Source organism: Artibeus jamaicensis, unplaced genomic scaffold (assembly GCF_021234435.1).
Source record: "Artibeus jamaicensis isolate MK-2021 breed Jamaican fruit bat unplaced genomic scaffold, CSHL_Jam_final scaffold_847, whole genome shotgun sequence".
Taxonomy (NCBI): Eukaryota; Metazoa; Chordata; class Mammalia; order Chiroptera; family Phyllostomidae; genus Artibeus; species Artibeus jamaicensis.
In genome coordinates this window covers 6930416-6956122 of record NW_026522057.1, presented here as the reverse complement: position 1 = coordinate 6956122, position 25707 = coordinate 6930416, and the positions used below count along the sequence as shown (strand labels likewise).

At 43.7% G+C, this 25707-nt stretch overlaps 1 protein-coding gene and 1 pseudogene across 3 annotated transcripts in view; one reads left to right on the top strand and one right to left on the bottom strand.

The window, feature by feature from the left end:
* The window catches only part of INPP5B (inositol polyphosphate-5-phosphatase B), a 54333-nt gene that overhangs the window by 13582 nt on the left and 15044 nt on the right, over nucleotides 1–25707 (bottom strand). For all 3 annotated transcript variants that reach the window (XM_037149403.2, XM_037149404.2, XM_037149405.2), the window contains 7 exons: nucleotides 9288–9384; nucleotides 7475–7642; nucleotides 6530–6631; nucleotides 5507–5621; nucleotides 5053–5169; nucleotides 4228–4415; nucleotides 2630–2741 (listed from right to left, as the gene is read on the bottom strand). In XM_037149403.2, coding sequence (XP_037005298.2) covers nucleotides 2630–2741; nucleotides 4228–4415; nucleotides 5053–5169; nucleotides 5507–5621; nucleotides 6530–6631; nucleotides 7475–7642; nucleotides 9288–9384 — 899 coding nt within the window. The remainder of the gene's footprint in view (nucleotides 1–2629; nucleotides 2742–4227; nucleotides 4416–5052; nucleotides 5170–5506; nucleotides 5622–6529; nucleotides 6632–7474; nucleotides 7643–9287; nucleotides 9385–25707) is intronic.
* LOC119052292 (zinc finger CCCH domain-containing protein 15-like) lies at nucleotides 12063–16471 on the top strand (annotated as a pseudogene).

Here is a 25707-nt window from a genome sequence, read left to right as displayed (position 1 = left end):
TGGTTTTCCATATGAATGGCTGGTGTTAGCTCATACAACTTCCTGAATCCTCTCAAGCAAACAACAGCTGGCCTCAGTGAGCCTCAGGTCCAGCACTAGCAGCATCCAGCCTAGACTCACAGCGGGGCTTCACCTGGGAATCTCCAAGCCCAGTGCAAGCAGCAGCCATCCCAGATTGCTTTATAGCTCAGGCAAGGTGGCCCTGGACAGAACACGGATGGGGGCTGACCTTGGCCTGCACCACCTGGGAAATCACAGGGCCAGCATACCCACTGGTCAGCTAAAGACCACATCGGAGCACCACTACCCTGCCCTTGTACAGCTGATCCTCCACAGAGGGCAGAGGTTGTTGGGCACTAGTCACAGCCAATCCCTGCAGCTGACTGCCTGGGTAAAATCCTCCTATTGATCTGCTGATAGCAACCAAGACTCAACTATAACAGGAGGGTGTACTTAGCCCACACAGAAGATGTACCTTGAGTACTCAGTGTGGGTAATGGGAAGGCTATGGCACTGGACCCTACAGGACACCTACTACATTAGGCCACACAACCAAGACATAGAGTCAAAACAACTCTACCTAATACATAAAAACAAACACAGGGAGGCTGCCAAAAGGAGGAGACAAAGAAATATGGCCCAAAAGAAAAAAACAGATAACAACTCCAGAAAAAGGGCTAAACAAGATGGAGATAAGCAATCTATCAAATGCAGAGTTCAAAACACTGGTTACAAAGATGCTTGGTGAACATAGTGAGGATCAGCAGCATAAAAAAGATCCTGTCAGGAACAAAGGATACACTAATGAAATAAAAAACAATTTACAGGGAAACAACAAGCCAAGAATCAAATCAATGATTTGGAATATGAGGAGCCAAAAAACAACCAATCAGAACAGGAAGAAAAAAACCCCAAAACAATGAGGATATTATAAGCAGCTCATGGGAAAACTTCAAAAGGTCCAACATTCGTATCAAAGGGAAGCCAGAAAGAGAAGATAAAGAGCAAGAAATTGAAAATCTATGTGAAAAAATAGTGAAAGAAAACTTCCCTAATTTGGTGAAGGAAATAGACATACAAGTCCAGAAAGCACAGAGAGTCCCAAACAAGATGGATGCAAAGTAGCCCACTCCAAGACACAACATAATCAAAATGCCGAAGGTTAAAGATAAAGAGAATCTTTTTTTTTTTAATTTTTTAAAAGATTTTATTTATCTATCTTTTTTAGAGGGAAAGGGAAGGAGAGAGGGAGAGAAATATCAATGATGGTTGCCTCTCATGCGTCCCTTGCTGGGAACTGGCCTGCAACCCAGGCATGTGCCCTGACTGGGAATCGAACCTCGATACTCTGTTTCACAGGCCTGTGCTCAATCCACTGAGCTATACCAGCCAGGGCAAGAGAGAATCTTAAAAGCAGCAATAAAAAGCAGTTAGTTACCTACAAGGGAGCTCCCATAAGACTGTCAGCTGATCTCTCAAAAGAAACTTTAAAGACTAAAATGGATTGGCAAGAAATATTCAAAGTCATAAAAAGCAGGGACTTACAGCCAAGACTGCTCTACTTAGCAAAGCTTTCATTTAGAATCAAAGAGAAGATGAAGAGCTTTCCAGAAAAAAAACTAAAGGAGTTCATGATCACCAAGCCATTATTATATGAAATGTTAAAGGGACTTATTTAAGAAAAACAATATCAAAACTATGAACAATAAAATGGTAAAAATACATATTTGTGAACAATTGAATCTAAAATACAAACTAAGCAACTGAGAAGAACAGAGACAGAATCACGGATACGGAGAGTGCTTTGATGGTTGCCAGATGGGAGGGAGATATGAAGCACTGGGTGAAGAAGTGAGGGGATTAAGAAGTACAAATAGGTAGTAACAGAATAGCCATGGGGATGTAAAGTACAGTCCAGAAAATGGAGCAGCCAAAGAACTTATGAGCATGACCCATGGACATGAACAAAGGTGGGACGATTACCTGAGGCAGCAGGGGTGCTGGGTTGGAGGGGTGCACAGGGGGAAAAATCGGGACAACTATAGTAGTGTAATCAATAAAATATAGGGTCCAGCACAAATAACACCTCCTTTTTACTACAAAATCATTTATTACAAAATCAAAGTGTGTAATTCAGTACCATAACAATATCACATTCAAGCATATCATATGGCATTTTAGGTGAAATGTTCAAATTGAAACTACAAATTAGTACACCAATATTATTACCCTACCAACCATACTCAAGCAGATGTTATTTCTGCCAGACCCTGTATAAAAATAAAATGAAATAAATCAAGTATCTTATTTATGAGAAGTCTGGTGCCCTTTTAGTCCCAGCTTGAATGAATGATTGAGCATACACAAGGCAGACAGAGATACAGAGAGAGAGAAAGGACATGATCCTACTCCCGAGGGAGACTAGGCGCCTCCAGGGACAAGCCACAGAGGGGACAACTATGGAAGAGGGAAATGCAGGTGAAAGAAAGCCATGACTAGACATCAGCTCCTCAGGAGAAGGAACCTCCCAAGCCAAGAAAGAAGAGGCTGAGAGTTGGAAGCCAAGCTTTCCTGTGCCCTCACAGTTGTGGGGACAGCTGCCTGAGAGGGCACAGGTGGCCATCTGTACCTGGTCATATGCATGCAGAGTTTCAAAGGCCTTCTCTTCAATGAGCTTTTTCACTTTTTCCACATCCAGCTCTTCTATCCTGTAGTTGAGGTCCCCCAGCCATAAGATCACACTGTGAGGACAGAGCACAAAGGTGACAGGGTTTAGCAGGGACTTTTCCCGTCTTATCCAGCGGGCTCCTCACAGAAGGCCCCTGAGGCGCAGCCTCTTGGGAGCTGGGTAGGAAAGCAATGCAGCTGCTCAGGAAATCTTTCTGTCTTTAACACCATGTCTAACATGCTGCTTACTCAATTATCTTGGTCCAAGTTAATTAGAAGCCACCTTGAGTTTTCCTTGACTATATTATTCTTATATGGTTGCAAAGACAGTTTAAGAGGATCTAAAAGCAAGACAATAATTTACTTCATTCTTGGGAAGAGGAAAAAAGATCCAGTACTGAGAGCCTTGTCAATCACCCAGGGACCCCGAACTAGATGATGCCACAATGTCACCTCTGCCTCCATGCACACTCCAGGCCACAAAACACACTTTTAGCCTTTGTTTCTAGACCTGAATTCCTCTGAAACAAAGCTCAACCTTTACAAGAGAGTCTGGGTTTAACCACTACCATAGCATCGGTTGGCTCTTTTTGCAGAGCTTGACAGGTGTTTTATTACACCTGAAGCTTTGGGGGAAAAGATAACCAAATGCTCCTGGATGACACTGCACACTGCACTGAAGTCTGATGCTGCTCTATCAGAGGCCAAGCACCAAGTCATTAGAGAATCTGCACAGCCGTATACACACCCCAACACAAAAGCAAAGTGACATGCAAGTTGCAACCTCACAAACTAGGATGCTGCAGGTTTAGCAGAAGAGAAGATACACTCCCCACTATGTTCCCTGGAGAAGAAAAGTCATCCTGTAGGCTTCTGGGACACGGGTGAGCTCAAGAGAGTTCCACCACAGCGGCGGGCAAGATGAGAGGCTTGACTCTGTACACTCCCTGGCAGACACCACAGCCCCAGTGGCTTCTTCCTCTTTAGAAAAGAAGTGGCACAAGCTTCCAGTGTTACTTTCAAATCTGAAATTCTAAGATCCCTTAAATGTAGACACAGAGGAAGTTTTAGAGATAAAGGAAATGAAGAGGATAGACAAAAATGAGCATAAGATGCTCCCAGCAGCTACAACTATTATCTTTATAAAGCTGAGGTACCGAAGACTAAGTGAAGGCAGCCACATGTAGTCACCATCCTCAATTATATATGCTCCTGGAAAGAACTTATGTATAAAATGCTAAGACAGACTTCTACAACCTCGAATTGAGGTGCTCATTCTTGGTTGTTTTCTTTGTGATGCTGTGTCAAGGCAGACTCATATTACAATCAATCTTATACATTTTCCAGGGACAAATGATTTGAGAACAATTCGAGGTCTGCCAGATGGCAAGTTAGGAAACCTCACGTTCCCAAGGGGCGTGATCCACGTGTAACTGGGAGCTGATAGAGCCCCACTCCAGCAGTGGCGGGCCTCCCCAGCGACCTCCCTCACAAAGCAGAGAGCCCACAGCTCTGCACACCAGGGGTGGTAACCTGTTTGGGCTGGAAGCCCAGACTCACTCGTGCTTGCTGATGGTGAGAGGGGGAAGGCTTGGGTCAACCTGGCCAAACTGCATCCGAGCACAGATGTCCTTGTAGTCCTGATTCCTCCTCTCATACTCTTCAGTGTGGGCTGCCAAATGAGAGTTCACAACGCAGATGCTGGTGTTGTGGAACTGGAACCTGATCGCCACTCCCCCTTTGTTGCCCTACGAAAGGAGCCCAAAGAAATCCAGTTCACCCCTCATTGTGTTAGTCATTTAAACCCACAGACTGGAGATGTTTTCTCATGACTAGTCTTCATAATAATCTTGTGAGGTAAATAAAGCAGCGTTATTGCCTGTATTTTACAGGTGAGAAGACAGATCCAAAGGCAGAATGACCAGCCAGCCCGTGGGAAGCTGAGTTCACTTTCTGCTAAACCGCAGGAGGGCTGCACTCTCTCCCTCCTCCACAGAAAGCCGAGCTCTTGCAGTAGAACCTAAGAGCAGGGCTTCCATAGCCGCAAGAAGAGGAAAATGCGCATCTCCATCAGCACTCTTTCTTTCTCTTTGTGACCCAATATAGTTTCTGCAATGTATTTCTCAGATTAGATGGGAGGGTTAACTAGAGGCGCTCCTGTGGAGCAAACACAAGGATCTGTGCTAGTTGGGCAAATCAGCCAGCAATCCCCCAAATATGATTTCTAAATGGTCTGCTTGGTCTAGTCCTGCTTGAGGGTACAGTTGACCTTGTGATACTAGCATTCTCAAACTGGACACATGCGGTCAAGGTGTCATGAGAAGCGGGGTCAAAACCTTAGGGATCCAGGCCCTCAGAGTGCCAAACACACCACTGAGAACTCACCATCCTCCCCATGATGCCTGTCCCCACAGTCTCAGCTTCCACCTCCAAGATGTGTGCTGCATGTTCCTGTTTAACGTACAACAGCAGCATGATCCCAACCAGTCGGATGAGCTTCACCTGGAAAACAGAGCCAAACATTCAAGTCATGGTACTGAACAGAGGTTGAAAACAGGGATAAATACCCCAAAGGAAAAGTGGTCTCAAAGCTGGCTGAGGGTGTTGATGTGTCTCCTTCCCCACACTCAGACCCAGGGTACTCACTCGTTCAACTCACTTAACATGTTCTGTGACAGCCTGTAAGTGCCGAGACTTAAATCTGTCCCACCCACTCATGGAGGACATAGAAGCAAAAGAGCAGGATAATTAGGACTGGCTTATGGAAAAAGTGAAAGATTGCCTTAGAACTTCCCTGCGTGACAACCTGAAATTCAAAGGTCCCTGACTCCTCTCTTACCTTTGCATACTTGGCATCGGGATGTAGACTCTCTGACACAGCTTTAAACCATTCTTCCTCTTTTGGGGTGTCATGGAAGAAAAAGGCCTCCTTACTCAGATCAAGCTCCTGGAAGCTGTCACGAGAAGCAAGCAGAGAAAGGTAATGTGCAAGGTGACATGTTCTCAGATTCTTTGGGGCGTGTAAATCCTAGCTTTCTGGTTAAACTGCAGGGCCCTCATGAGGAAAGAACTTAGAGCTGAGGGTCAAAATGCTAAGGAACTTACCAGTGCTTTCACAGACAGCAGGTCATTTTCCCTTCATAACCAGCCTGTGATGTAGTTGGAAGCGCCTGCATTTTACATCTGAGACCACAAAACCACAAACCCACAGAAGCACCAAGCAGCAAATGGGTTCAAACCTAGGTCTATGTACACCCCAAATCCTTGGCCCTTCCCACTTTACCATACAGGCTTCTTTGCTGCCCCCTCACTGTCAACAATGCCCAGGATAGTGGTAAGAGGACAAAAAGTATGAAAGAAAAGGAATGACTGATGGGCCTTTTTTTTTTTAAGCTAACTTTCCTTCCCTGGAAAAAAATATTTTTGCTCCGTGACCAACATGTTGAAGTGTTAAGTAATGCAAGTCAGTTCAAGGTGCAGTGATTTTAACAGAGGATCATACTAAAAATTCAACACTAGCTTGTAAATGCCAAGCACATCACTTTAATCATGCCAGAAGTGTGTTTACCAGGAGGTAGAGCATCAAACGGAGGAGCAGCTGCTATTAAGCACGTGTCTATCCTTCAGTGCCTTCACCTGCTGTGAAGGCTCGGGTGTGCCCAGGGGTGGGCAAAAGGAGGTTTCCAGTTGTGAGTGTGTGAAACAGAGTTTATTCTTGTATCATTATTTACATTAATTATTGAATTATTTTCCATACCGACAACTGTAAACCTGCTTTGGCCCACCCTGTGTTCATGTCCCCATCCCTTCAGCCACAGCTCCGTGTTTCTGAGAGCGCAAAGGTTGGGAGAGACACACTCACCCTACACAGTACACGTCTGGGGCCTGGGTGCTGTGACTGAGCCAGGGCCGGAGGCATTCTTTGGGGGACTGTCCGTTCACATTGTATGTCCCCACAAAAAACCTGTCGCCAAAGAGAATCAATCAGTCAGTCAGTCGGGAGGACTATGGAGACAACAGGGGAACACATTTGATGCTGGTTTCAGCCTCTCTGGAGTAGAACTTCATGACACAGAAAACGCCACATCTAACCTGGACCAATGACTTCAGTCTGCTGTGGTATTTGTTGCTTTTGTGATAACTTCAAACAGTACAAGCTTACTCTGAACATTCCTACTTCAGTTTAACAGTCATCAGAGAGCTGTAATCCACAAAATGACTCTTTACCCTGTGTATGCTACAAACATGAAAATAGTGAAAAGCACCTTGGTAATTCCTTTCAGAAGGAAAGCAACCACAGTACTCACCACGACTGACCACTTCTGTCCCTAGAAGCAATGTTCCTTTGTCTTATGGTCACAATGCAGTAATTTTAAAAGATCTAGCGGAATCATGCAATCTTCATTTAAGTTTCAGTAATCTTACCTAAAAAGTTACTAAACACTAACTTCCTCTTGCTAACTTCAACTTAAATCTCTCCAAAGACCCAGAACGACCAGGGGATACACCAACGTCAGGACACTGTTCCTTCTTTTGCACCCACACCGCTCCTCAGATATTCCTGTAACTACCCAGAGGCTGCGGCGTGCCCGCCGCACCGCGCCTCCCACAGGGCCTGGCCAGAGAAGGCACATAAGGCTTGCTAATGAAGAGTGAAAGGAATCACTCATTCAGAAAATGATGGGGGACATTCTGTAGTAAGATTTGCTTTGAAATCCAGGGTAGTAGGGATGGGGGAAAGTACTTAAATTTCAGAGAGCTGAGTGAGCATTTTCCTTTGAGAACAATCTAAGACCCAGTTAGCTACCTGAAGTTCCGGATATAGGTATAATCCTCTTCTTTCTGCACCAAACGTGATTTTACTATTGTATCTCTCAGTCCAAACTTCTGCATTGACAAAATATGAGCCTTGTCTGATACTGTGATGGTGGACGAGCGAACCATGTCGGTCATTTCTGACCTAGATTTAGTCTGTCTAGAAAAAAACACACAAAAATTCTTTTATCATATTTTAATGAGTCTTTCAGCACAAAATACATAAACATAGAGCTAGAAGTTTCCACACATGAGCATCCGAGTCATAGAAGACTAAAGGAGGCTAAAGTAAAACTTACCTGCCAAAACAACACTACTTCTATGTTGTTGGTTACACAGTACATTGGTCCGGAGATTTTCAGATGATAAATTCAGAGGGTCTCAAATATCCTTGAAGACAGTCTACTCTAACCCACTCTTTTTTCAAATGAGAAAAACGAGAGCCACAACAGCGATTCATGCAGCTGGATGGTGACAGGGGTGCCTCACACAGCGAGACTGCAGAACGACCAGACCCTTCGACGTGACAATTCTGCCACAGCTCTATTCCAGAGGAGTAACCCCCCCCAAAAGGCAACGAGAAGTTGTATCTCATTCTTATTTGTGCAGTTTTAATAGTTATACAAAAAATTATTCACATACCAACTTTAAAGTTGAACAAAATTTGACATGTACAGAATCGTGCCAATAGTTCCAGAAACTCTTGTTGAAGATCATTTAATAAATTAAGATATGTAAAGCATCTGAAGTAATTTCTGACACTAAATAAATGTCACATAAGTGTCTGATATCATTCTGGCCATGTACCCATAGGTGGGGTAACAGCAGGTTTACGGTTGTGTGTATGTGAAACATAGAGTTTATTCTTTTGTTATTTATTGATTATTATATTATTTTCTATACAAACAACTGTAAACCTATTTGCCCTACCCTGTATTAATTAAGGCCATGTAAAACTGTATCTGTGTGGTCCTGGCCTGGTGGTGCAGGTGGCTGGAGCACTGATCCATAGACCAAAAGGTTGTGGGTTCAATCCCCAGTTGGGGTGCATGCAGGAAGCAATCAGTGTTCCTCTGTCATCCATGTTTCTCTCCCTCTCTCTTCCTCTCTTTATCCCTCCCACCATCCCCAAAATGAACTTTAAAAAAACATATCCTCAAATGACAATAAAAAAAAATGTATCTATGTATACCAAGAAGGCTCAAAAGCGAATTGAGAATGGTAGAACAGGCTACCAAGTCAAAGTTCTTAACTACAAAATTAAAATACTGACACAAGAAAGTATTATCTTGACCAGAAGACCCTGGCTATGCTCAGTAGGGGAACCAGAGTGCAGACTAAATGTGTCGGCACAAGAGAAAAAACACAGGAGTAAATAAAAATGGAAAGAAGACAATCCTTCAGGGTCAGGAAACACCTCAAATAACAGGAGAGGAAAGGGAAACATTTCTAATCTTCTACATTTCTGAGGTAGAGTGAGGCTGCCGGTTTCACATCCTAGATCTACTGCTTGCTAGGTCTGGATCTCGGGTGAGTTATGGAGCCTCTCTTCTCACCTGTTTCCTTGGCTATAAGACAGAAAAGGTCATGGTACCTATTGTGAGGTTAAAATCAGACGATCTGTGTAAGTGCATGGGGTCTGGCACACACACTAAGGGCTTAGACCAGCTACCCCAGGACAACTTACTCAATACTTCACGCACAGTAATGGTTTCAGTTCTACAAGGAAAACCTCAGTCCTAAGAAAGGACTTTCTTAGGATACACACAGGAGTGCACTCAGCAGTGAAAGGAGAGCTGCATTACCTTGTCAACAAGTTGTCTGGTTTATCACAACCCCGGGAGCTTTGGTCCACAAACAGGCCTTTCCCATTTGGCCGCAAATCATCCAAGTGAGAACCACCTGAGGGGAGAGAGAAGGAATTAAAACATACTCACATATACTCTAACATACAGGCTGCAGCTTCTCAGGTTGTACCAGGGGTTATTGGTAGTGCACATATTGCTGAAACGCATTGGGAAGGCCTATGCTGATGTCTGGCTGAAGCTCCCACACAGCGTACCAACAGGGAGGAAGAGGGATTTCATCTGGATGCCTTTATTGCTGAAAACATCACACTCACAGTGAGTCTGACTCCCTTTTCTTGGAGACAGAGTGCATTACAGAAAGAATAAAGCTAAATTATCTGCAAACCTAAGTTCTATCACCAGCTTTACTATTTATTGTCCCCTGACTTTGGGCAAGTCACCTAAACTCTCCAAATCTCAGTAACTTGACCTATCCTACCTTCCTCACAGATATATTGTAGGCATCAAATAACTGACGTGTGAGTAAGTACTCTGAAACCACACAACATATTATAAAATGTAAGACAGTAATCATATTACCACTTTCTGCAAAAGACACTTCAATTCCACGGCAGAAAAAGGCAAGGGTTACATATCTAATACTGGAAAGGGCTTAAGTACCCTAGAGAATGAGAAGAGTTTGTCACTGTCAACAAATTGCCTTTGAAAACCAAAGGGTCCAAGCACTTGCAACAAAGAAATATTTGGGGAAAGCTGTTAAAATGAGATTAGAAAATTAATAATTAGAAAGTTAGACTTCCAGCCAAGATGGAGGCATAGGAAGATACATTTTGCTTCCTCACACAACCAAAAGAAGGACAACATCAAATTTAAAAACAAAAACACACTACAAGTGCCAGAAAATTGAACTGTATGGAAGACCAACAACCAAGGAGTTAAAGAAGAAACATTCATCCAGACCAGTGGGAGGGAGGGAGATGAGCAGCCCAGGGGCAGGGGACTGGTGGCAAGGTGACAGACTGGGCAGGCCAGAGGGTGACTGGCGGACCAGGCAGTTCCATGTTTGTGTGCAGATAAGCCGGGAGGAAGAACTGGGGAGAAACAACTGGGGAGTGAGACACCACGCAACCCAGGATTCCTGAGCAGGAAACTAAAGCTTCAAAACCTCTGGTTATAAGAACCTGTGGGGATTGAGGCTCCTGGAGAAACTCCCAGTCTTTCAGGAGAGATCACTGGAGACACTCACCTGGGAATCAGCTCCAGAAGAGCCCAATTTGCTTGTGGATAGTGAGGGAAATGACTGAAAGCAGGGTGAGGGCAGAGCAAGCGGCACTGTCCCCTCTCTGACCCCTCCCCCACATACAGCGCCACAACACAGAGAAGTGAGCTGCCCTGCCCTGGTGAATACCTAAAGCTCTGCCCCTTACAACGTAATAGGTATGCCCAGACAAAGAAATGTGGCCCAAATGAAAGGACAGATCAAAACTCCAGAAAAAGAACTAAGCAAGAGGACAGAGCCAACCTATCAGATGCACAATTCAAAACACTAGTAATCAGGATGCTCACAGAAATGACTGAGTACAGACACAAAATAGAGGAAGAAGTGAGGGCTATGCAAAGTGAAATAAAGCAAAATGTACAGGGAACCAACAGTGAAGGGAAGGAAACAGGGACTCAAATCAAAGATTTGGAACAAAAGGAAGAAATAAACACTCATTCAGAACAGAATGAGAAAACAAGATCAAAAAAAATTAGGAGAGCCCTGGCTGGTGTGGCTCAGTGGACTGAGTGCCAGACTGCAAGCCAAAGAATCACCAGTTTGATTCCCGGTCATGGAACATGCCTGGGTTGCAGGCCAGGACCCCCGTAGGGGTCGTGCGAGAAGTAGCCACACATTGATGTTTCTTTCCCTCTCTTTATCTCTCCCTTCCCCTCTCTCTAAAAATAAATAAATTTTTTTTTTAAAAATGAGGAGAGACTTAGGAACCTCTGGGACAACTTTAAACATTCCGACATTAAAATCACAGGGGTGTCAGAAGGAGAAGAGAAAGAGCAAGAAATTGATAATTTATTTGAAAAAATAATGAAGGAAAACTTCCCTAATCTGGTGAAGGAACTAGACTTCCAGAAAGCCAGGAAGCTCAGAGATTCCCAAAGAAATGGGACCCAAGGAGGAACACACCAAAGCACATTATAATTACATTACCCAGGATTAAAGATACGGAGAGAATCTTAAAAACAGGAAGTAAAAAGGAGTCAGTTGCCTACAAAGGAGTTCCCATAAGACTATCAGCTGATTTCTCAAAAGAAAAACTTACAGGCAAGAAGGGGCTGGAAAGAAGTATTCCAAGTCATGAAAAAGGCAAGAACCTACCTCCAAGATTACTCTACCCAGCAACACTATCGTTTAGAATGGAAGGGCAGATAAAGTGCTTCCCAAATAAGGCAAAGTTAAAGGAGTTCATCATCACCAAGCCCTTATTATATGAAATGTTAAAGGTACTTATCTAAGAAAATGAAGATAAAAAATTATGAACAAATCCGGCTAAGATGAAGGTGTAGGTAGAAACAATGTACCTCCTTGCACAACTAAAATTAAGGACAACAAAGATTTAGAAACAAAAAAACAGCCAGAACTGACAGAAAACTGAACTGTATGAAAGTTCAACAACCATTCATCCAGATGGGTAAGAGGGGTGGAGTTGGTGGCTGGCAGAGAGAGGTCGGGGCAAGAAAAGGCGGTGGCTGGCAGACCTGGGCGGCACCGGTGGCATGAGGCTAGCAGACCCCAGGCACGAGGAGAAAACGAGCAGACCCAATGAGGCGCACAAGGCGGTTGGCTGACCGTCATACAATCGCGCACAGATAAACCAGGCAAAAATGGACAGTGAGACAGCCCATGGAACCCAGGGCCCCAGCAACAGGAAATAAAGCCTAAAAGCACCGATTGAAAAGGCGCCAGGAGAGACTCTCAGCTTAACAAGAGAGTTCGTTGGAGAGACCCACAGGGTTCTAGAACGTACACAAGCCCACCCACCTGGGTGGGCTTCGCTGATGTTTCAGCGAAACATCAGTGTGTGGTTGCCTCTCACGTGCCCCCCCACTGGGGACCTGGCCCCCAATCAGCATCAGAAAGGCCCAATTTGCTTCTGAAAAGCAGCAGAGGGGACTGAAATCCAAGAGAGAGTGAAGCAAGCACCATTGCTCCCTCTCTGACTCCGCCCCCATATACAGTGTCACAACCCAGCAACGGGGTTGCCCCACCCTGCTGAACACCTAAGGCTCCACCCCTCATACATAACAGGTGCAACCTGACCAAAAAATTATGGCTCAAACAGAAGAACAAATCAAAGCCCCAGAGCCAATACTTTTAAGTGACCAAGAGATAGCCAACCTATCGGATGCACAGTTCAAAACACTGGTGATCAGGATACACACAGAACTGGTTGGCTTTGGTTGCAAATTAGATGAAAAAATGAAGGTTATGTTAAGTGAAATGAAGAAAAATGCACAGGGAACCAATAGTGATGAAAAGGAAACTGAGACTCAAATCAACGGAGTGGACCAGAAGGAAGAAAGAAACAACGAAACAGAAAAGAATGAAGAAACAAGAACTCAAAAAATGAAGAGAGGCTTAGGAACCTCCAGGACATCTTTAAACATTCCAACATCCGAATTATAGGGGTACCAGAAGGGGGAAAGGCACAGCCACCAGTGGAAAACTTATTTGAACAAATAATAAAGGAGAATTTCCCCAATCTGGCAAAGGAAATAGACTTTCAGGAAGTCCAGGAAGCTCACAGAGTCCTAAAAAAGGGGGACCCAAAGAGAAACACACCAAGGCACATCATAATTACATTAGCCAAGATTAAAATGAAGGAGAGAATCCTAGAAGCAGCAAGAGATAAGGGGACAGTCACCTACAAAGGAGTTCCCATCAGACTGTCAGTGGATTTCCCAAAAGAGACCTTACAGGCAAAAAGGGGCTGGAAAGAAGTATTCCAAGTCATGAAAGGTAAGGACCTACATCCAAGATTGCTCTATCCAGCAAAGCTTTCATTTAGAATAAAAGGGCAGATAAAGCGCTTCTCAGATAAGGTCAAGTTCAAGAAGTTCATCATCACCAAGCCTTTACTACATGAAATGTTAAAGGTACTTATCTAAGAAAAAGAAGATAAAAAATATGAATAGTGAAAGGACAGCAACCTCACAGTTATTAACCACACCTAAAACAAAAGCAATCTAAGTGGACAGCTAGATCAGGAAGAAAATCACAGAAATGTAGATCATATGGAGAGTTAGCAATGGGAGTGAAAGGAGGAGAGAGGGGGAAACCGTACAGAGAATAAGTAGTATAGATGGTAGGTAGAAAATAGACAGGGGGAGGTTAAGAACAGTATGGGAAACGTAGAAGCTAAAGAACTTATGACACATTGACATGAACTAAAGGGGGGAATGCGGATGGGAGAGGGTGTGCAGGGTGGAGGGGAGTGAAGGGGGAATGGGACAACTGTAATAGCATAATCCATAAAATATATTTTAAAAATTAAATAAATAAAATAAATGCCTTATACAATAGCAAAAAAAAAGAACTTATGACACATGGACATGAACTAAAGGGGGGAATGTGGGCGGGAGGGGAATTAAGGGGAGGAAATGGGACAACTGTAATGGCATAATCAATAAATTATTTTTAAAAAGTAAAAAAAACTGTGAACAGTAAAATGACAATAAACTCACAATTATCAACAACTGAACCTAAAACAAACACAGACTAAGCAAACAAGTAGAAGGGGAACAGATTCACACAAATATCACATGGAGGGTTATCAGTGGGGAGGAGAAGGGGGGAAAATGGGGAAAAGGTACATAAAATAAGCATAATTGGTAAGCACAAAATAGGGGGAGGTTAAGAATAGTATAGGAAATGGAGAAGCCAAAGAACTTGTATGTATGACCCATGGATATGAACTAGGGGGGAGCATACTGGGGGGTGGGGGCGTGCAGAGCAGAGGGGGAGAAAGGGGAGAGAAAAAAAGGAACAACTGTAATGGAATAATCAATAAAATATACTTCTTTTTAGACAGTATTTTTTAAAAGATTTTATTTATTTATTTTTAGAGAGAGGAAAAGAGAAGGAGAAAGCGAAACATCTATGTGTGGTTGTCTCTCACGTGCCCCCCATTGGGGACCTGGCCTGCAACCAGGCATGAGCCCTGACTGGGAATGGAACCAGTGATCCTTTGCTTCCCAGTCTGGTGCTCAATCCACTGAGCCACACCAGCCAGGGCCTAAAATATACTTAAAAAAAAAAGAAAGAAAAGTTATGGGCCAATAGCTTCTCTGCACCTTAAAACCCAGATCTCTTGTTAACAGGGAACAGCATGAAGAGGCCGCAGAGAGATGCTGCTTCCATACGCCAGTCATAAGGAGCACCAGAGGCATGAAACATCACTAAAGACTCTCGTTCTGAGGACTATCACTAAACATGGACTTTTTAACCATGCATTCACATGAACCAGATATAACAAACTTCAGAGTGAAAAGAAAACACAATCACTTGAAACATGAAAATAACGACAGAGCCCATGTCTTCCTCCTTCTCCCTGACACCCTGACAGAGCCTAACTGTGCCTCAGTCTGGCTGGTGCCACCTGTCTCCGAAATGTCCTCCAAGAAACAGGGCTCAGGATGGGGGCAGCTAAAAGGCAGTGCAGGGGAAAAAAAAAAGGGAGATTATCGAAGACAAAGCTTTTGGCCTAAAGAATAAGGAGCAAAGCAAAAGAAGTTTATCAAGGCTGCCACTCGTCAAGTTAAATTTAGTCAATAAAATCCAGATCAGGTAGAATGAAGTGAAGCTGAAAAGAAACTGAAGAAAAATATGAAGAAAGAACTGCAAAAGCTAAATGAGCTGTTCAGAACTGTACTTGCTGCTCAAAAAAATAAGTAAAGTTGCAGAGAAGTTAAGTTCTCTCATGACCTCACTCTGAAGAGGAAGTGTGAGAAGGGAAGTGTTTGTTTACATTGATCCAAGAGATAAAGAACTTGAAAAAGATACTATGGACAATTGACTGGGGAAAAAAACTGGAAGAAGTAGTGAACAAGACGCACAGTGAGCCCTGGATGGTGTAGCTGAGTGAACTGAGTGCTGGCCTGTGAAGCGGAGTCCCTGGTTCAATTCCCGGTCAGAGCACAAGCCTGGGTTGCCAGCCAGGTCCCCAGTAGGGGGCGCACGAGCGGAAACCCCACATTGATGTTTCTCTCCCTCTCTTTCTCCCTCTCTAATAAAGAAAATACATAAAATCTTAAAAAAAAAAAAAAAAGCACAGTAAGGCAAGAAGGGAAAACAAAAACTCAAATAGTGTGCAAGCATTTCCTTGAAACAACTGAAAACAAATGTGGCTGGTTTGGGGAACACCTGGAGGGGCAATGTTTGCATGTATCATCATGCACGTCCTCCTGGATTTATACTGAAAAAAGATAAATAGAAAGAAGACGAAATTTCATTAGATTTAAGTGAAAAGAGTGTTCCGCCCTAGTCAAAATTTTACCAAAATTATTTGCGAATCTTTTCTTCCACGGAAAAGGAAAAGACTGATAAGCTTAAGCAAGATGTGGAAAGAAGGAAAGCAGACTTCAAAGCAGGGAAAGCATTAGTGACCAGTGACCATGAGGTTTTTGAATTTCATCCTGAACTGATTAATGACGATGAGAAGGAAGCAGATGATGCCTGCTACACCCAAGGAACAGGTAGGTGGTGATGAGGTTGATGCTTCAGTGAGCATAAATGACATAGATTTAAGCCTGTACATCCCAAGAGCTGTAGATGAGACAGGTATTACTGTAGCCAGTCTTGAAAGATTCAGCACATGTACTTCAGAAAAAGATGAAAACAAATTAAGTGAAGCTTCCAGAGACAGAGCTAAAAACGGTAAAGTGATTTAGACGGGTGGGCTGGGTAGAGGAGGGAAAAGGGGGGAAAATGGGAACAACTGTAACAGGTTGATAATTAAGTAAAAAAGAAGTGATTTAGAAGAGGACAACTAAGGGGAGGAACAGGTAAATGGAGCCATTGATGCCATTCCTGTTGATGAAAATCTTTTTCTGGGGTGGGCAGGGAGGCTGGCAGGGAAGACATGGATGAACTAGAAGAATTCAACCTGCTTGATTTAGAAGAATGACATCAAACAAGTCAATGAAAAAGAAATGAAGCCAGCTCAGCATGAATTGAAATTGACATTAATTTTTTTCCACCTAGAATTCTTCAACTGGATGTTTATTCCCCACACTGATTTTGGACGGCTTAGTCTCCTCCAAAAAAGGAATATTCTCCCTACGTCTTGTCTTTGGCTACATCGCACAGTAAGTTCAGAGTAGTTTATAAATTGAAGAAGATATGGTCATTGCAGAAAATGATTGATTGTTTTGAACTGTCCACTCAAGCAGGAAGTGTTACTGCCTTGCCAGCTTTTGATCTTCACGGGCCATGTTACTACAAGAACAACATAAATTTAAATTTAAGATACCCTTTATTTAATGCAGTTTTTAAAGGGTGATTTTATTTCTTTTATATTTCTATGTTTAAAAGACTGCCTAAAAGATGAGAACTGCACTTTACAAAGGAAACTGCATCTGCAGATTTAGGGCTGTTTGTCTTTGGACAATTCGATGGACAATTAAAATGAAACTTCTGGAAAAAAAAAAAAAAAAGAAACTTCTGTAATCTGACAGGATCAGCTGCAATGCCCTGTGATGGTCTGTTTTACAAACTCGCCCCTCTTCTTTTTTGCCAATAAAGTTATAAATAAAGACCATTACACATTAAAAAGAAAAGAATTACATTTCAACATCCCCAGTGAATCACCAAGGCCTTTCGATTTTGCTTCCTAAATGCCACTCAAACCACTGTCTTCCTACTGTCAGGGTCACCGTACTAGTCTGGAGCATTTTGCAGTATCAGGGCCTAGATGCAAGAACACGCCGGTAGCAACAACCACGTTTTATGTCCAGGTCTTGGTTTCTAATACCATTCTCCAATATAAGGACCCAGGGCTCCTTGAGACACAGTTATTTTAGGAATGAGGCAAGAAATATAAAAGATGAGCCTGATGCCTTTTGTAGTACCAAAAAATAAGAAAGTGCTCAAAAAACAAACACAAAAACCCCACCATGATCAGGGTATGTCAAAAGGACACAGGAGCCAACTGAAAGGCAGTTGGAACAATTTGAGCAACAAAATAAAAAAGCAGTATTGGGTTATAATTCAAAGTATAAAATATCCATCAGTCCACACTGATATAAATAACTGAATAAAAAATTAATAGAGGAGAAGAAACAAACTTCTATGAAAAATTCCAGATAATTTAGGTAAACAAGCTGCATTCAAGAACAGGAAGCACAATTCCCCACTCCCTACGCATGGGCTACACACAGTGACATCCTTCCGAAGAGGGGGGATACGGGGCGGGAGAAAGGCTAACTGCAGAGGAGACGCCTGACCACGTGACCTCCGCCAGGTGAATAAGGTTCACAGCAACAGCGATGTGGGTAAAAATACACTTGTGCATGATGAGAATGCTGCTCCACTTCTATCATCTTCTTCCCAAAACCTGTAACTCCAGTCTGTCAGAAAAATACCAGCCAAATCCAAATGGAGCTCATTCTACACAATACCTGACCAGCACTCCTCAAAACTGCCCAGGCATCAAAAACAAGGAAGAGGCCCTGGCTGGGTAGCTCTGTTGGTTAGCACATCATCCCAATACCAAGGCTGTGGGTCTGACTCTGGTCAGGGCACACAGGACATACAAGAAACAACCAATGAATGCACAGATGAATGGAACAACGAAGAAAAGTCCATGTTTCTCTCTAAAAAAAAAGAAAAAGGACTCTGAGAAATAGTCGCAGCCTAGCAAAGCCTAAGGTGGTGCCCTAGCATGAAAAAGAGGGTATAAGGTATAAACAAAGGAAATCTGAATAAAATGTAAACTTTGCTAATAGTAATGTATCAGTGTTGGTTAATTGTGAAAAACATGCCATAACTAATGTAATATGAGGAAACCAAGTGTGGGAGATATAGGATCTCTTTGTGCTATCATCACAATTTCTCTGAAAACCTAAAACTGTTCTAAAATAACATTTTTTAAGTCATACTGGGGAATGAACTCAAAACTCTTTGAAAGGCTTATCCAGTCTCTTCCTCACCTCCCATTCTCTTCTCAACCCCCTGCAGCTGGGCCTCTGGTTCCCCATTACAGTGAGTACTTCCTTTTTTCCTTTAGTATTTTATTGTTTATGCTATTATGGTTGTCCTACTTTTCCCCCCCGTCGCCCTCCCTCCACCCAGCTGCCCCGCCCCCTGCTTCCATAATCAGTCCCCTCAATGTTGTCCATGTCCACGGCTCCTTCATAGATGTTCTTTGAGTCCTTACCTAATTCTGTCAGTAGGTTCTTGGAAACTTCCTTTAAGCACATGACATATAAGAAAACCCATTTTACCACAGGCTGATTGATAGAAACAAGAAGTAAGTTCCTATGGCATAATTCTGATCACATAACTTCTCATTAAAGACCGCAGCTCAGGCAGCAAGGTGGGAACCTGCAGTGGGAACCCACCCTGGGCAGGACACGCTTCCAGGGCCACCCATTCCCACCCCGCTCACTCGGACTGGGGCAGTTCAGACACCCAGGTCACCACAGGCACGTCTTCAGGACACTGGGGGGAAACCCACACGGTCGTGGGGAGAACATGCAAACTCCACACAGACGGCAGCCGTAGACAGCAGCCCTGGCCAGGAATTGATGTTTTTTCCCCTCGTCAGTATTAGAATGAAATGATGCTGAATGAAACGACCTTATTCAGGGACCTGCTGTATCCTACTGCAATGGCTTGTGTTAAGGTTACTGGAAACCTTCCAGTTGCCAAATCCAGTGCTCAATTCCCAGTTTCCAGCTAACTCCATTTCTGCCTCTTAGGCAGCCCTTGATAGATGACCACTCCTCCCTCCAGTACTTACTGTTTTTATAAAGTCTTTTAAAAAGATTTTATTTATTTCTAGAGGGGGGAAGGAAGGGAGAAAGAGAGAGACAAACATCAATGTGTAGTTAGTTGCCTCTCAGCACCCCCTATTGGGGACCTGGCCCCTAATCCAGGCATGTGCCCTGACTGGGAATCGAACCAGCGACTCTTTGCTTCACAGTCCAGCACTTGATCCACTGAACCATGACAGCCAGGGTCAGTAAGTACTTTGTTTAGTCCCTAAAGACACCTGTTTTTCTCCAACCACCTACCCCTCACCCGCAGGAATGGCCCCAGCCAAGGTCCTGGGATCATCTTTCTCTAGCCACACTCTTTCTCATCCAGGTGAGTTCACTGTTTTAAAAACTACCCCCATCAGATCCCTCCCACATTTACATCTCCAGCCTGGACAAAAGCTCCAGATTCTAGCAGTCGACTTTCCCCCTTAGTCTTGTCAGATCGGTAAATGCCACCATCATGCAGCCAGCCTCTCAAAATCAAAATCTGTAAGACTCACTGGTGTCTCCCTTTTTTGCCCCCCTCATACCCATAATCTAATTCATCAGCAGATTCGGGCAAGTTCTACTTTCAAAAATGTACCTGCAAGTTCCCACCAAGTCGATAATAACCGCTTCCTAAATGCTCTTTATTTTTTTACTCTTTTTTAAAAAGATTTTATTTCTTTATCTTTAGAGGGGAAGGGAAGGAGAGAGAGAGAGAAATATCAATGTATGGTTGCCTCTCGTGCATTCCCTGCTGGGAACTGGCCTGCAACCCAGGCATGTACCCTGACTGGGAATCGAACCACAATCCTTTGGTTCACAGGCCCGCACTCAACCCACCGAGCTACACCAGCGAGGGCTCCTAAATGCTCTTGAGCTTCCACACTTACACTGCTATTGTAAGTTTTCCAGATAGCAGCCAGAGTGAATGGGAAATAAGTATACCGCTATATCTGATGAAGTAAGTATATCACTATATCTGATGAAGTTACTTCCCTGCTTGTAACTTTCAAAAAGCTTTCCAGGCACTGAGAAGAGGATCCAACCCCTGAAGAGAACTGACGGGGCCCTACCTAACCTGGCCTCCACGCCTCTCTTGGTCGCCCACTGTGTTCTGTGCTAAATGTCACTCAATCTGATTTTGTCACACTTCTTTTGCTGTTCCTGGAACAGTCAAGCTCATTCCCAACTCAGGGACTTTGCTTTTGCTGGTCCCTCTGCCTGGAACACTTCTCCTCTACGTCCCACGGTACTCACTCCATTTCACCCAGCTCCCTGCCCAAATGTCAGAAGCTCTTTCAAAGCCGGTCCCATTGCCCCACATCACTCCAATCCCTTACACCAGAGGTTCCTGAACTTTCCCAGTTCACAGCACCCTTACTGTTGCAATTATTATTTTTTTGAAGTGCCTCTCAGCCAAAATAAAAAAACAAACAAGCTAAGTAACAGTTCTGTTCAAACAGTAAGGGACAAATGAATTACTAAGTATTTAAATCCTAATAACTTAGTGGCAGTATGAAAAAATAACACACATAATTAGAAAAAGATAGTATTTCATTTTAAATGACCACAATTACTTACAAATGAGATGTGTATGCCTGCTGGGTACTGAAGTGTTCTCAAACCTTGGAGTTGGACTAGACACCACACAACATTCCACATTTGATTTTTCATGGTACTTATGTTTGACCACAGCAGCCACCAAAAACCCAGCTTCGAAAAGATATGATATGCCCTGATCGGTGTGGCTAAGTTGGTTGGGTATCATCCCACAAAGCAAAAGGTCACAAGTTCAATTCCTGGTCAAGGCACACCCATGGGTTGCAGGTCGGTTCCCTGTTGGGGCACATACAAGCAGCAACCCATCGATGTTTCTCTTTCACCCCAATGTTTCCTCTCCCTTCCTTCCCCTCTCTCTAAAAATAAATAAAATCTTTTAAAAAAATGATATGATGTTAATATCAAAAGGAATGCAGCACCATCTAATGTGGAAACTGAATACCCCCAAGCTAAATGTGGTGTTCCAAAAGACTCCACCTATCTTTGTGTTTACCTTCAAAATGTTAAATGGCCCAGTGTCCCTGTGAGTTCATTGCACTGCCCCAGAGTACATCGCCAAACAGTTTGGGAATCTGCTATTAACTTTTTTCATCCTACTAATACCATCTGATTTATTGGATGCTATTTCCACTAAAATGTTAGCTCCGTGAGGCAAGGACTTTGTCATCTTTATGCTATTTCACAGGGACCTGGAACAGCATCTGGTGCACAGTTAGGTGTTCAATGTGTTAAGTGCGTGAAAGTATCAGGAAACTTAAGCTGAAGCCTAGCTCTACCATCACTTTCCTGTGTGACAAGTTACTTCCTCTCTTTGGGTCTTAGTTTCCTCATCTATAAAGCAGAGACTTTAATGTAAATATCTCATGGGGTTTTAGACTATGCAAAGGCTCTTTCTGCCTGTCAGTGCTTTCTATGGACCCAGGATTTTTTTTTTGTAAGTAGTTCCTACTAACAGTCAGACTGATAGGACACGTAAGCAGCTTAGTTAGGTCCGTAAGTGGGCGGCGCACTGACTGCAGAGTCGCCTCGCAGGCCTGCGTTGCTTCCACGCTTTCACACTGCGTCTGGCTCAGGACTCAGTCCAGCGGGGACTGGCGCACCTTCATTCCCCACGCTATGTACGGAAACTTTAAGGCATGGTCAGGGGATTTCCAGCCTCGGGCAGTCTTCTCGGAATCTTTTCTCTCCTGAATCTGGCACGGAAGCTGGCTGTCAGCAGCTCTTCACCAAACTTGCCATCACACAGCCCCTCTCTGGCCACAGCTTCCTGTCCTTCCTCCCCTCTCCTGCTTCCCCACGCCCACTCGGTCCCTTCTTCCTATGTTCGTCACCAAGTCCTATAAATTCTCTCTCCTATGTATTTTATTTCTTGATCCTCACCTGAGGACATGCTTATTTGATTTTAGTCGTGCGGGGGGCGGGGGTAAGGGAAGAAGAGAAACAACAGTTGGTTGCCTCTTACGTGTCCCAACCAGAGACTGAACCTGTAACCTTAGGCGTGCACCCTGACCGGGAATCAAACTCGGCCCTTTTGGTTTACAGGGCAATGCTCCAACCAATTCGGTCACACCAGCCAGGGTTCTCCTAAATATTTTTATATCTCACCCTATTCCCTACCCCCTAATACCCTAGCTTAGGCCTTGGATATTTCTGGAAAGCACATTTGGTGATTTCCCTGCCTCCATTCTCGGCCCCGCTGATCCATTATGTCAATGCCTAGAAGAAACGAATCTGCATATGTCATTCCTGTGCCTAAAATCCCTAAATAACTTCCATCACCTTTGGACTAAAACCCAAGCCCTAGAGTATTCCATACAAATGAAACCGAGGGTCCTTGTGGCTTTGATTACATTTCATTCTAAATCCCAGCTCTAGAAATCACCTCTCTTTCTCTACACTTCAGAGACCTAGCTTTTCCCTCAACAATCAGGACCTGACTAATGGTCACACAATGGGGACCTCTAGCAGGCTAAAGATAACATCTTGACCTATGTTTCAGTTCCTGAGCCCAAAGGTGGAACCACCCCCTGGCTACTTTTCCATGAAACTAGACAGAGGGATGCCAGAACAGACCTCAGAGCTGTTCTCAGGACCTCAAGAAATGATTCACTGCCCTTATATCACCTCTGATCAGCTTCCTGTAGGACTCCAAACTCCTAACCCAAGGTATCTAGTGATTTTTACCCTGCAACCCACACACGATTATGGAGTTCAGGCTTTTGACTGTGAGCTTCCGGTTCTCCAGGGCAGCACCATTCATGATAAAATAGCCAATATTGCCCGACAGCAATTCTCAGTGGTTTGAGTTTGGCTCTGCTAGAGCCAGAGGAGCTCTCTCTGTTCGTTAACATAAGGACCTTTGTAATTAGCCCCAGACTATGTTTCCAGCACCATCTCCCACCACCCACTCCCACCTCCAATCCAGTCACACCAAAAGGACTTAATGTTTTTAGATGTTGCCTCCTCACCCTACTTCTGACTCCAGGTGTATCCTCACCACCCCTCAATTCTACCTACATGTGAACTACAAACTCATCCTTCAGGACTCAGCTCAGGAAGCATCTCCTTCAAAAGTCTTTCTCTGGTCCTCTCCTTAGATTCTCACACCCAGTGTTTCCCTCTATCAAGGCATTTATCATAGGAAAATTACAACCGGGTTTAGCTCTTTTTATTTGCCTTACCTCTTTAGCTAACCAAGGACTGGTGTCTTTTCTTATGGCCCCTACTTACCACAACGTATGGAACAAACCAAACAGTCACTAACCACACACTAAACAACAGCCACCGGGCAAAAGCTCAATGCCATCTCTGGGTGCTTTCTTGATGACCACTTTTCACATCTACAACTTACAACCAGAGTAACAAGTGAAGCTCGATCTGGATGTGTAAAAGGACGGAAGTGTTCCATTTTTTCTTGCAAATTCTGAGCATTGCACTGAACATCTTATATAACCAAAACTCTTCTCACATGCTTCACTAACTAGAAAATGACAACCCTCTAGGCTCCTTCCCGGAGCCCAAGCAGCTGTGTAGCATGAATCAGATCCCCTGCCCCTTACTAAAATCCCTGGGGCTGAGTGTATTCGGGAACTGAGAACTAGGAGGAATCTAAGAAAGATAACACATTACCTACACCATATATTATACAACACTCCCAGCAGAGTCTGAGCCAATACCCAGTAATCAAAACTCTAATATTTCCACAGTACAATTTATGAGTAGTAACACTTTGTGAGATAAATAAAGCCTATAAATAGTCTCATATCAGTCAAGCAAGTCTTACTGCCAAACTGAGCTAAGGCCAAGTTTAGAAAAAAATTTTTCAGTCTTCTGAACTGCTGATAAAGGATTGAGGATGGGAGTAAGAGCACAGCCTGACATGCATCAGAAATGACTGGCGTGTATGTCTACACACACATATACATGTTTACCAACATACACTTATTTATATTTATGTAGACACATACATATAAACACATGGGAAAGTGTGGAAGAGCATACATCAAGTGTCAATAGTAGTCATTTCCCAGTGATAGGATTTTTCTTTTTGCTTAACATAATATGTATATTATTTTATTTATAACATGTATACACACACACACACACATATCCAGCACTGTTTTCTATTTTCAGTTATATATGTAAAATAGGCTTTGGGATCAGACTTAGGTTCCATTTCTGGCCCTGCCACTTACTAGGTGTAGGACCCTGAGAAAGTTGTCTGACTTCTCTCTAAGCTTCTGCTTCCTCAGCTTAGCAAAGATAAGTTATCTGCTTCATATGGTTACTGTCTTCTTCTCCCACAGTTAACTTGAGGCTCTCTCAAACAGCATGGCCAGTCCAGACCTGTTAAAGGCCCAGATCTACAAGACGAAGATAGGAGGGAAGGCCTCAGTTTCAATGTCTTGCAGCCAGGCCTACCACTGACTTGGGGCCTGAGCTTTTACTAAAATATCATACCATATAAGGAAAAAAAGTAAATTCAACCCCAAATCCAAATACCCCATTTCTTTTGAGAACTGTCCGAGAAGCAGCAACATTTTTTTCTTAATTCAATTGTTCCCTCTCTCTCCTCCTCTTGCTCCGCTTCCCCCTGCAGGTCTCCTAGTTATTTGTAGGTACAGAGACCAGTGCTGCCCAGTAGAATTTCCTGTGACGATGAAAATGTTCTATAACTGCACTGCCCAAAACAGTAGCCACTAGTCACACTTGAACACTTAAAAAATGTGGCCAGGCAGGATGAAAAACTGAATTTATTTTATTTACCTAAATTAAATTTAAACAGCCAGTGGCTACCATATTGATCATTACCTGCCTGGATCTTGTTCTTTATCTTCTACAAGAATCATCAGCCAACACAGTCAATTCTGAAGGATGCTGTCCAGCTCTACCTGACCTCAGTCCCTCCACTGTCAACTGGGGGTTTCTGCAAGACGTTCTTTCCAGAGGTGAGTCCCAGGTAAAACAGTGCCTTGACATCCGGGCCCTCTCTGTCACTAGCACCATCTTTCTCCCCTTCAGCCAGATTGGCCATCCTGCCAGTCCTCATCCCTCTCCTGGGGCCCCCAGAGCCAGTCATTCATACGGTCTCTTCAGTCTCACAGTGGCCTTGCTCCAGGCCATCCTCTCCCCACCTGTCACCTCAAGAGTCTCCCACTCTGAGGTCCTCCCACTTCTTCCTACCAATGCAGTCTCCAAACCAGGCCAGATTCAAACCTGATTTTATCTCTCTCTGCTCTAAAACTTGCAGCATGACACCACTGCCCACAGGTTAACATCCAAACTGGCTGAACTGGCATATAGGGCCCAAACGGGCCCTACGCTCTCTCACCAACCC